This window comes from Oncorhynchus masou, chromosome 6, assembly GCF_036934945.1.
Source record: "Oncorhynchus masou masou isolate Uvic2021 chromosome 6, UVic_Omas_1.1, whole genome shotgun sequence".
In the NCBI taxonomy this organism is placed as follows: domain Eukaryota; kingdom Metazoa; phylum Chordata; class Actinopteri; order Salmoniformes; family Salmonidae; genus Oncorhynchus; species Oncorhynchus masou.
Window position 1 is genome coordinate 56,577,844 of NC_088217.1, and position 12,701 is coordinate 56,590,544.

The window sequence follows — 12,701 nt, forward strand, 5'->3', positions numbered from 1 at the left end:
GTTCTGTTATAATCTCCACCCGGCACAGCCAGAAGAGGACTGGCCACCCCACATAGCCTGGTTCCTCTCTAGGTTTCTTCCTAGGTTTTTGCCTTTCTCAGGAGTTTTTCTAAGCCACCGTGCTTCTACACCTGCATTGCTTGCTGTTTGGGGTTTTAGGCTGGATTTCTGTACAGCACTGAGATATCAGCTGATGTACGAAGGGCTATATAAATAAATTTGATTTGATTAAAACTGACTATCCTACCAGTCCTCGACTTCACGATGGCAACACCCACCCGTAGCACGCGCTCCAGCAGGTGTATCTCACTGATCATCCCTAAAGCCAACACCTCATTTGGCCGCCTTTCGTTCCAGTTCCAGTTCTCTGCTGCCTGTGACTGGAACGAATTGCAAAAATCGCTGAAGTTGGAGACTTTTATCTCCCTCACCAACTTCAAACATCTGCTATCTGAGCAGCTAACCGATCGCTGCAGCTGGACATAGTCTATCGGTAAATAGCCCACCCAATTTTACCTACCTCATCCCCATACTGTTTTTATTTATTTACTTTTCTGCTCTTTTGCACACCAATCTCTCTACCTGTACATGATCATCTGATCATTTATCACTCCAGTGTTAATCTGCAAAATTGTAATTATTCGCCTACCTCCTCATGCCTTTTGCACACAATGTATATAGACTCTCTTTTTTTCTACTGTGTTATTGACTTGTTAATTGTTTACTCCATATGTAACTCTGTGTTGTCTGTTCACACTGCTATGCTTTATCTTGGCCAGGTCGCAGTTGCAAATGAGAACTTGTTCTCAACTAGCCTACCTGGTTAAATAAAGGTGAAATAAAAAAAATAAAAAAATAACAGGCGGATTAAATAACAGCGCAGATTAAATAACAGTGCAGTTCAACAGCGGTGTGCAGAAGGGCATCGCAGAATGCACAACTCGTCGATCCTTTTCGCGGATGGGCTATTGTAGCAGACAACCACACAGGGTTCCACTCCTATCAGCTAAAAACAAGTGTCTCCAGTGGGCACGCGATCACCAACACTGGACAATTGAGTGGAAAAACATTGACTGGTCCGACGAATCCAAGTTCTTGTTGCATCATGCTGATAGTGTAACGGATGTGAAATGGCTAGCTAGTTAGCGGTGGTGCACGCTAATAGCATTTCAATCGGGGACGTCACTTGCTCTGAGACCTTGAAGTAGTGGTTCCCCTTGCAGCTTTTGTGGGGCGATGGGTAACGATGCTTCAAGGGTGACTGTTGACTGGTTCGCGCCCAGGTCGGGGCGAGGGGACGGTCTAAAGTTATACTGTTACATTGGTGCCGTGACCCAGATCACTGGTTGCTGCGGAAAAGGAGGTCAAAAGGGGGTGAGTGTAATGTGAAATGGTTAGCGGTGGTGTGCGCTAATAGCATTTCAAATTGGTGAAGTCACTTGCTCCGAGACCTTGAAGTAGTGGTTTCCCTTGCTCTGCAAGGAATGCGGCTTTTGTGGAGCGATGGGTAACAATGCTTCGAGGGTGACTGTTGACGTGTGCAGAGGGTCCCTGGTTCGCGCCCAGGTCGGGGCGAGGGGACAGTCTAAAGTTATACTGTTACAATGGCAGTCAGGATTTGGTGTAACAGCATGAGTCCATGGTCCCATCCTGCCTGATGTCAACAGTACAAGCTGGTGTCCTGGTGTGGGGTATGTATCCTGGCACACGTTAGGGTCTTGATGCGTGTCCATGGTTAAGGGCTTGTAGGTAAGCATTTCACTGTAAGATCTACACCAGTTGTATACGGCGCATGTGACAAATAACATGTAATGAAACAATTGAAACCAATTGAGCGGCTTTTTAACGCTATGCCCCGAAGAATTCAGGCTGTTCAGGAGGCAAAGAGGGGTCTGATCTGGTACTAGATGGGTGTACCTAATTAGCTGGCCACTGAGTGTATAATACACAGTGTTCTATTTAATTCCATGAAACAGAAGAAAGGAATTTAAAAAGGAGCAACTGTCAGATGCTTCTTGATACCCCCAGAACTTCTTAAATTCCTTGGATAGAAGAAAGTCTGTTCCATTAACTGCAAAACACACCTCAATCTCATGATTCATTTTGCTTAAATAAATCTAACAGCAAAGATTCCACACAGATCTGTTAAAACAATGACAACAAATACTTTTTTTTTGCTTTTATATTTTTAAAAACAAATTTACAGCAGACATTATGCAATCATTGTGCACTTTTAACCATTTAATCTGATACGTTCTGCACAGCTGTCAACAAAAAACACAAGCACAATGAGGATGAGAGAGGGGGCTAGAGGGTCAACAGGAGAATGAGGTAAGTTGTGGGGTATATTGGGTTAAGAGGGGTAGGGGAGAAAGAGGTAGTTTGGGTGGGGGACACATGGGGTAAATTGGGATCGTTAGGTAGGGGTATATGGGGTAATTAGGGATAGTGGGGCGGTGGAAAGGGGTAATTATGGGGAGTGGGGTGGGGGGAGAATGGGTAAGAAGTAACAGTAGGGGGAGCACAGGGTACATTTGGACAATGGTGTAGGATGGGAGAGTAAGGGTAGAGGAGGATATGGTAGTGGGGGTAGGATAGAACAGGGTAAGAGGGGCAAGGGTAGGAAGGGTTAAGTTGGAGTCGTGAGGTAGGAGAAAAGGGGGCAGAAGGAACAGGTTGAGAGGGGATCATAAAGGGGATCCTAAACTTAACCACTGAAAAAAAAAAAATCACTGAATATATAGATTTATTCCTTACATCACTTATATAAATATATTGAACCGCAAAAGAACAATACTCATCTGAGAAAAATAGCGCAATACAGAAACCCACAACAGCAGTATAAGGCAAACAGAAAGCCAGAGGAGAGAGAGGAGTGAGTGGGGGTAAGCAGAGGAAGAGAGCATGAAAGAGTATGAGACAAGTGGCGAGAGGGTAAGAGAGAGTAATAGATACAAATTAGAAAGAGTGACAGTGCATAAATATGTGCGCCTAAGAGCGGGGTGATGGGAGGAAAGAGAAAGTATAGACAGAAAAAGGAGGAAGGCTGGAGGAGAGCAGGGGAAGGATGGACTGAGGTTGAACTGTCCAGTGTGTTCAGGTGTGTGCTACGTGATCCTGTTGCCTGTCTGTACATAAGAGTGTGTGTGTGTGATGGCACGCATTTATGGCAACAGTGATCCACATGCTCACGTGTCTTATGTGCTCTTCAGGTATCAATAATATAAAATAAAACAATCAAAAACAAAAATTTTATAATATGCAAACACCATCCTCTCCATTTGTGTTCTGTGTTCACCCCATCCCTTTAATGTGTGACGTCTTATCCATCTTTTCTCGTTTGTCCAAAAACTGTCCAGTCCCCTCAGTCCAACTCCTTTCCACTCATTTCCAAAAGTCTTTCTTCATCCCCCTCTCTTTTCACTGGGAGCTGGCCCTCTCCAGTACTCTCAGGTCATAGTTCTTTTTGGCAGCCCTCAGTTTGAAGAGGCTGACCCCACTGTTGTTGAGTTTAAAAGAAGCACTCTGTGCAGCCATGGTAGAGGGGAACACAGCCACCACCGTGTAGTGGTGAGCTGGGTCACTGCCGGGGCCGTCACCCTTCCCCCCTCCAGCCCCAGGACAATGCCCAGGGCCGTGATGCACTGCCGGGCAACCATAACCTCCACGGCCCCCTGCCACCGGGTCCTTGAGCCACTGGATTTTGGCACCACACATGGAAAGCTGGTTGAAGAGCTTCTCAGCATCTGGACGACTAATGCCCTCCGGGAGATCGGTCACCTCCAGCACCCGACTCACCACTGGAGACAGGGAGGCGAAAGATCAGACACTAATACAACTACTGTATTCATTCAGGCCATTTATTGTAAATAAGTATTTGTTCTTAATTGACCTGCCTGGTAAAATTAAATAAATGAGTTAATACAAAAACCAAGTATTTGTGTTCTGGATGTGCGTGTGTGTGTGTGTGTGTGTGTGTGCAGGACGTAAGTCAAGTGTATTGAATCGTAGGCACAAACCTTGAGTCGAGGTCATTTGGATCGTGAAAGTACAAAATATACTGCAGATATACCACATCGACCGTAATGAAGACGTCTGTGTCTGTTGTCTTACCTACGTCAGTGGTGCCCAGGTCTGTAGATTGAGACTTCAGTGTCTGCCTCTTCACTCTTGCACCATGCTTCATTCCTACTTGGCTCTGCAACACACCAACAGATAGTGTCAACAAGGTTGCAGGCTAGTAGATATGCAGGAATGGAGTGGAGAGATGGATGGATGGAGGGGTAGCGGCAGTGCGCTTCAAGGAGGGTGAGAAGGGAGGGATGGAGAGAAGTAGTACCTGATGTGAGCTGTAGTTGGTCTGGCTGTGCATGAGAGGGGGACATAGGCTATACTGGAGAGGCTGGCCCAAAAGAGAGTAGCGCCCATCACCTGCACACACACGGGACACAACAAACATACACATGCTAAAATACGAATTGACTGTCGGTTCAATTATTTGAATTCCATTTAGTTTTTGTTCTTCCTCTGTGAGCGAGAGGTAAATCAGATCAAACCTGAACTGTGCAATGTAGTAGGGAGTTGCAGTTTCCAACAGGCCAATATTCCACATGGTTAATTACAACATTTTTTTTTGCGATAAACTATGACCTTAACCCATTGCGCGCCTACAGTACTTGTCAGGTCTGTGACAAGAATGCACAAGAAAATACATGATGTAAGTGATGGATAGTTTGTGTTCAGCAGTCAGTCAAAAGTAAACCTGATTTACTCTGAAGAACTACTAAAATAGTGATTTTGTCAGACCGCATAAGTAGCAGCTCTATAGATATTAAAATACCTGGAATGAAACAAAGTCATCTAATAAAACAAACGTAATATACACATATGAAATATTGTATTCGAGTAAATAAATGATGGTTGTTAAGTGATTTGCAGTAATGGGCAGTCATAACCATCATGTGACTTTAATTAATTGTTTTATTCTGTGTTACAGCATTCTACCCACATAATACATAGTGCATTTAATGTTTTAAAAGGAAAATTGCACCGTAATCAACCTCAAAAAGCACTAATTGCTCAGCACTAGTGAGAGGGCATGTTATACATGAGATGGGTATGTGTGTGTGTGTGTGTGTGTGTCTGGGTCAGTGCCAGCCATAAGGGTAAGGTGAGTAATGCAAAGTCAGGTTCTCGGGGTCTATTAGTGGCTGGCCAAAGACGAGATTTTAAGGTCATGAACAGGTCAGAGTGGAAGTGGGTGAAAGATAAAGGACCATGGTTTTATCTTAACCGAGGGGCAGTGTTATATTTTACAGTAAAGGCTGCAGCAGAAGCAAACTCCTTCATCACCGGCTCTTTGGTCTGCGCGATTGGCTCGGGGAACAACGCATGTGCGCTGGTGGCGCAGTCGCGGGGAAACTTGAATGCTCTCATATCTCCTCTGTGGGGAAACTCATTTAAACTTGTTTAAAATCTGTCTGGAGGCTTTCATACTGTTGAAGTTGGAAGTTTACATAAACGAGTTTTAATGACTCCTATGAAGTGTTTCAACCACTCTACAAATGTCTTGTTAACAAACTACAGTTTTGGAAAGTCGGTTAGGACATCTACTTTGTGCATGACACAAGTAATTTTTCCAACAATTGCTTACAGACAGATTATTTAACTTATAATTCACTGTATCATAATTCCAGTGGGTCAGAAGTTTACATACACTAAGTTGACTGTGCCTTTAAACAGCTTGGAAAATTCCAGAAAAGTATGTCATGGCTTTAGAAGCTTCTGATAAATAATGTCAATTAGCCTGAGTCAATTGGAAGTGTACCTGTGAATGTATTTCAAGGCCTTCCTTCAAACTCAGTGCCTCTCTGCGTGACATGGGAAAAAATCTAAAGAAATCAGCCAAGACCAAAGGAAAAAAAAATCTGGTTCACCCTTCAGGGGAAATTTGCAAACGCCTGAAGGTACCACGTTCATCTGTACAAACAATAGTATGCAAGTATAAACACCATGGGACCATGCTGCCGCCATACCGCTCAGGAAAGAGACGCGTTCTGTCTCCTAGAGATGAAAGTACTTTGGTGCGAAAAGTGCAAATCAATCCCAGAACAACAGGTACAAAAGTATCTATATCCACAGTAAAACAAGTCCTGTATTGACAACCTGAAAGGTCACTCAGCAAGGAAGAAGCTACTGCTCCAAAACCGCCATAACACCATCCGAACCGTGAAGCACAGGGGTGGCAGCATCATGTTGTGGGGGTGCTTTGCTGCAGGAGGGACTGGTGCGCTTCACAAAATAGATGGCGTCATGAGGAAGGAAAATTATGTGGACATATTGAAGCAGCATCTCAAAACATCAGTCAGGATGTTAACGCTTGGTCGCAAACGAGTCTTCCAAATGGACAATGACCCCAAGCACACTTCCAAAGTTGTGGCAAAATGGCTTAAGGACAACAAAGTCAAGGTATTGGAGAGGCCGTCACAAAGCCCTGACCTCAATCCTTTAGAAAATTTGTGGGCAGAACTGAAAAAGTGTGTAAGGAGGCCTACAAACCTGACTCAGTTACACCAGCTCTGTCAGGAGGAATGGGCCAAATTTCACCCTACTTATTGTGGTAAGCTTGTGGAAGGCTACCCAAAACGTTTGACCCAAGTTAAACAATTTAAAGGCAATGCTACCAAATACTAATTGACCCACTGGGAATGTAATGAAAGAAATAAAAGCTGAAATAAATCACTATTATTATGCTGACATTTCACATTCTTAAAATAAAAGTGGTGATCCTAACTGACCTAAGACAGGGAATTTTGACTAAAATGTCAGGAATTTTGAAAAACTGAGTTTAAATGTATTTGGTTAAGATGTATGTAAACTTCCGACTTAAACTGCACTGTATCCTTCACTATCTATTCTTTAACGTCTATTGCATCTTAGCCGCTCTGTCACTGCTCATCCATATATTTTATACTTATATATTTTCATCCCATTCCTTTACTAGATTGTGTGTATTAGGGTTTGTTGTGGAATTGTTAGATATTACCTGTTAGATAGTGCTGCACTGTTGGATCTCGAAGCATAAACATTTCGCTACACTCACAATAACATCTGCTAACCATGTGTATGTGACCAATAAAATTGGTTTATCTTCCAAATATTGAGTTACTACCATACCCTGTGCACAATCCATGTCCCAACTGTCTCAAGGCTTAAAAATCATTATTTAACCTACCTCCTCCCCTTCATCTACACTGATTGAAGTGGATTTAACAAGTGACATCAATAAGGGTTCATAGCTTCTACAAGATCAGTCTCATGGAAAGGGTAGGTGTTCTTAATGTTGTGTAAACTCAGTGTACAGTATATATTCAGAAAGTATTCAGACCCCTTGATGTTTTCCACTTTATTATGTTATAACCTTATTCTAAAAATGATTAAATAGTTTCTCTCTCAATCCACACAATACACACCTATAACGACAAAGCAAAAACAGGTGTTATTTTTTTTTCAAATGGATAAATAAAATTTAGAAAGTACTTTGTTGAAGCACCTTTTGCAGCGATTACAGCCTCAAGTCTTCTTGGGTATGACACTACAAGCTTGGCATACCTGTATTTGGGGAGTTTCTCCCATTCGTCTCTGCAGATCCTGTCAGGTTGGATGGGCAGAGTCGCTGCACAGCTATTTTCAGGTCTCTCCAGAGATGTTTGATCGTGCTCAAGTTCGGACTCTAGCTGGGCCACTCAAGGACATTGAGACTTGTCCCAAAGCCACTCCTGCATGGTCTTGGCTATGTGCTTAGGGTCCTTGTCCTGTTGGAAGGTAAAACTTCGCAACAGTCTGAGGTCCTGGGCACAATGGAGCAGGTTTTCATCAAGGATCTCTCTGTACTTTGCTCAATTCATCTTTCCCTCAATTCTGACTAGTCTCCCAGTCCCTGAAAAAATATCCCCACAGCATGATGCTGCCACCATCATGCTTCACCGTAGAGATGGTGACAGGTTTCCTCCAGACATGAAGCTTGGCTTTCAGGCCAAAGAGTTCAATCTGGGTTTCATCAGACCAGATAATCTGGTTTCTCATGGTCTGAAAGTCCTTTAGGTGCCTTTTGGCAAACTCCAAGCGGGCTGGCATGTGCCTTTTACCGAGGAGTGGCTTCAGTCTGGCTACCATAAAGGCTTTATTGGTAGAGTGCTGCAGAGATGGTTGTCCTTCAGGAAGGTTCTCCCATCTGCACAGGGGAACTCTGGAGCTCGGTCAGAGTGACCATCAGGTTCTTGGTCACCTCCTTGACCAAGGCCCTTTTGCCCTGATTGCTCAGTTTGGCCAGGCAGCCAGCTGTAGGAAGAGTCTTGTTAGTCCCAAACTTCTTCCATTTAAGAATTATCGAGGCCACTGTGTTCTTGGGGACCTTCAATGCTGCAGAACTGTTTTGGTACCCTTCTCCAGATTCGTGCCTCGACAAAATCCTGTCTCTGAGCTGAACAATTCCTTCGACCTCATGGCTTGGTTTTTGCTCTGACATGCACTGTCAACTGTGGGACTTTATATAGACAGGCCTTTCCAAATCATGTCCAATCAATTGAATTTACCACAGGTGGATTCCAAATTGTAGAAACATCAAGGATGATCAATGGGAACAGGATGCACCTGAGCTCAATTTTGAGTCTCATTGCAAAGTTTCTGAATACTTAACTTAAATATAAGTGATTTCAATTTATTTTGTAATAAATGTGCAACAATTTATAAAAACCTGTATTTGCTGTCATTATGGGGTATTGTGTGTAGATTGATAAGGGGGGAAAAAATGGTCAATTTTAGAATAAGGCTATAACATAAAATATGGAAAAGGTCAAAGGGTCTGAAAACTTTCCGAATGCATTGTATATACATATGTGTGTGCACAAGCATGACTGTGTGTGACTGCACACCTGTGTGTGTGTGTGCCCGTGTGTTGTTACCTTGCGCAGGCCCTGGTCCGGGCCGGGGGAACTGTGACAGTAGGGGCAGGGGGCCGAGGCCAGGACAGACGCTGCTCACGCTGCCTGAGGGGAGAGAGTGGGGGACTGGGTAGGGGAGGCCAGGGGACTGCTCATCTGAGTACTGGCCTGGAAAGGAAGGGGAGGGGGGGGTCAGAACTCTGCCAGGATCCTTTACATGAATGCTATACAGTATGTGCATGCTGTATTACATGTATGTGAGTGAGTGAATGTGAGTGAGAGGGGTATGAGTATAGTGGTATTGTTTACCTGTTGTGTGTTGTCAGGTTTGTAGAGTTCTCCAGGCTTGCTGGGCCTCTGCTCTAGGCTGTAGTATTTGCAGGGGTTCCACTGTACCAGAGGAGGGTTCTGGGTAGGCTGCGGTCCGTTGGGGACGCTAAGCTGCATGACCATCACCCCGGGGCCTGGGGTTGGCACTCCTGTAGCACACAGACAAAGTTGAATGAAGTTACACAGTGCAGCAGTGTTCTTCAATCCAGGCAAGGCCACATTTAGCATGACACAATGTTGTCAAGCGTCCTGAAAAATATATAGTGGAGAACACACTTTCCGTAGAGTTAAGAATAATGTTAGCTCTCTTTGTGGCATTTCTATTTGCAATGGCCCATGTACAGTATGTTGCAACCTCCTAAACGCAATGCTGGTCTCGGCTTATACGTCTAGGCTTATATGTCAAGGCCAGTACGAACACAGCCGATTGACGTAAATCAACAAAGTCCGAAAACATCTCTTTGTGAACCAGATGAACAGTCACCTGAATATTGCTGCTGCATCTGCTGAGGGTTGCAAGGGGATGGAGACTGGCTTATCTGGTACTGCTCTGAGTTGGGCTGCAGGTACCCCACTGATGGGCTGGGAGAGACACATACACAGCGACAGACACACACACACACACACACACTGTGTAAGCACTTGGCAGCCCGCCACATGCACAGACGGTAGGCATATCACGCCGACAAGCTGCGGTCTGCTAGACTTCAATTACAATGCAAATATTTTGTTTAGCAAGCGTGTAGTAGGAATCTGAAAGCAGCAAGTGTGTGTGTGTGTGTGTCACAGAAAATACATATTCAAGTGTTCAAGAGGTTGCTTATTGATTCCAGTCTTGTGAGTTTCTATCATTGTGTCAAACACTTAAGAGTGCATTCAAGCTGTTGACGTGTCAGCAGGAGAACGTGTTACAGATAGACGCACTGGCAGAACACGTCTTGTCACAGATGGTGTTAAACAACTTAATTCATACCTGGATGGATTCAGACCATTACTCTGCTTCTGGAGTTCAGACAAATTATATGCAATGCTTTTGTTTTCTTATTAAGCGTACTTTATTACAATTCTGTGAGTTCTACAAGTGAGCTGTAACTAATACTTATTAAGAACATGTTATCTAGTGTTCGAGATCAAAATGTCTGCTGTGGCATCACCCGGGTGTGTGTGTGACATGTTGGGAGTAGTGGATTTTTTTCCTATACAATATCAAGCACTTATATAATAAATCTTATTTTACCCATCTACCTTGTGCTGTTCTGTTGTGTGGGGGTGATGACGCTGTAGTATATGGGCATCCCTTGGCCTGGCATGGGTCCCTGTACCCCCTGGACAGTCTGGAGAGACTGGCTGACTGGCACCATGACCTGCTGCTGGTACTGCTGCTGTACCACCTGCTGAGACTCATTGGACACCGGCACCTGATGGGAGATGTAGAAGTTGATATATACTGTAGATATCGCTTAGCCAGAACAGGGCGTAAACTAATGACACTGTGGAATACTTAACTTGGGAAAGGTTATTGGGGTTCATTTATGTTCTGGGGTTTGTCTTTGAACTAAACAACACATTCATAAATATCCCTAATCGAAGAGAGAAGTTGTCTGGCTCCTCTTTAGATCCACGTCTTAAAGAGACAAGAGTCACAAACCGGTGAAGACTTTTATCAAGAAAAGGGTTGTAGTTATTTTACCATGTTCCATTGAAATGTACAGCTGTTCATCGTCGACATAACAGTAAAAAAAAAAAAAAAAAAGGACACTAGGAATACCATCACAGAGGTGGCATACTCAATAAAAACAGAGCCTTGAACGTTCATGTACACTTTGCGTGATTTAAGAATGCACATCATCATGCATGGAATTCAAGTCAATTCAATACACCTACATGTAAGACTGGCAATTTGCCTTTCTTAATTGCCCCTGAGGGAATAAATCAAGTTTCATTGAATTGACTTGAGGGCCTACTGTACCGGATATGAGGACATTTGTGGGTACTGGACCATCATCCCTGTCATCTGTCCTTGTATGCCCTGCCTCTGGGAAGTGATGAGGGCCTGGTTCTGGGGCTGCTGAGGTACTCCTATCATCCCCTGGTACTGGGGCTGCTGGCTGGGCATCATGGTCTGGAGACCTGCTGGAAACAACATGCAGTGTGTTTATACAGGTGTGTGTGTGTGTGTGTGTGAGAGTGTATTCTGGGAATGTTGCACTGCTATTACCCCTGTACCTACTGGTGACGACCATATCACGTCATGGTTATGTTAACACAGGCTGTCTAGAAAGAAAGGAATGTACATCTAAAGCCAAGGAAGACCCGGGTCTGGAGCTTAAAAAGTTGCCAAGGACAGTATAGCAGGGGGTAGGCTTGTTGCAGCCTTAATGCTCAGGGTCCTACGAGTATAATCATGGTAACTTTCGGGAAATCATTGCATCAGTACTGTTCTCCCCAATTACACACTGTGGTAACTAAAATAGCCATTTAATCATGGTGACCATTATTTAGCTGACCTTGATCATTATGTAAAGAGATATCAAAAAGTCCTACAGTTGCACCATTTAGCGCATCTTGACTGGCTGCACCACCGCTTGGCATGGCAACTGCTTGGCTTCCGACCGCAAGGCGCTAGAGGGTAGTGCGTAAGGCCCAGTACATGACTGGGGACAAGCTCCCTGCCATCCAGGACCTCTATACCAGGCGGAGTCAGAGGAAGGCCCTAAAAATTGCCAAAGACTCCAGCCACCCAAGTCACAGACTGTTCTCTCTGCTACCACAAGGCAAGCTGTACCGTAGCGCCATGTTTGGGACCAAAAGGCTCCTGAACAGCTTCTACCCCCCAAGCCGTAAGACCGCTGAACAGTTAATCAAATGGCTACCTGGACAATTTGCATTGACCCTGTTACTTTTTTTGCACTGGCTCTATGCACACTCACTGGACTCTACCTACAAACTCATACACACACTACACACACTTTCACCCTGCTGCTAATCTGTTTATTATCTATCCTGACTGCCTAGTCAAGTTTAGCCCTGCTTACAGTACCAGTCAAATGTTTGGGCACACCTGCTCATTCAAGGGTTTCTTTTTTTCAACATTGTAGAATAATAGAGAAGACATCAAAACAATGAAACATATGGAATCATGTAGTAACAAAAAAAAAAAGTGTTAAATCAAAATATATTTTATATTTGAGATTCTTCAAAGTATCCATCCTTTGCCTTGACGACAGCTTTGCATGCGGTTGGCATTCTCTCAACCAGCTTCATGAGGTAGTCACCTGGAAGGCATTTCAATTAATAGGTGTGCCTTGTTAAAAGATAATTTGTGGAATTTCTTTCCTTCTTTTGTGTTGTGACAAGGTAGGGGGGTATACAGAATATAGCCCTATTTGGCAAAAGACCAAGTCCATATTATGGCAAGAACAGCTCAAA

At 44.0% G+C, this 12,701-nt stretch overlaps 1 protein-coding gene across 1 annotated transcript in view; it reads right to left on the minus strand.

Moving 5' to 3' along the window:
- Positions 1 to 2,164: 2,164 nt before the first annotated feature.
- LOC135542326 (R3H domain-containing protein 2-like) overlaps positions 2,165 to 12,701 on the minus strand; it is an 82,931-nt gene continuing 72,394 nt past the window's right edge. Inside the window, 9 exon segments of the mRNA XM_064969207.1 lie at positions 2,165 to 3,800; positions 4,114 to 4,198; positions 4,340 to 4,431; positions 8,964 to 9,050; positions 9,053 to 9,110; positions 9,252 to 9,421; positions 9,757 to 9,854; positions 10,518 to 10,690; positions 11,242 to 11,402. Coding sequence (XP_064825279.1) covers positions 3,421 to 3,800; positions 4,114 to 4,198; positions 4,340 to 4,431; positions 8,964 to 9,050; positions 9,053 to 9,110; positions 9,252 to 9,421; positions 9,757 to 9,854; positions 10,518 to 10,690; positions 11,242 to 11,402 — 1,304 coding nt within the window. The 3' untranslated portion in view covers positions 2,165 to 3,420.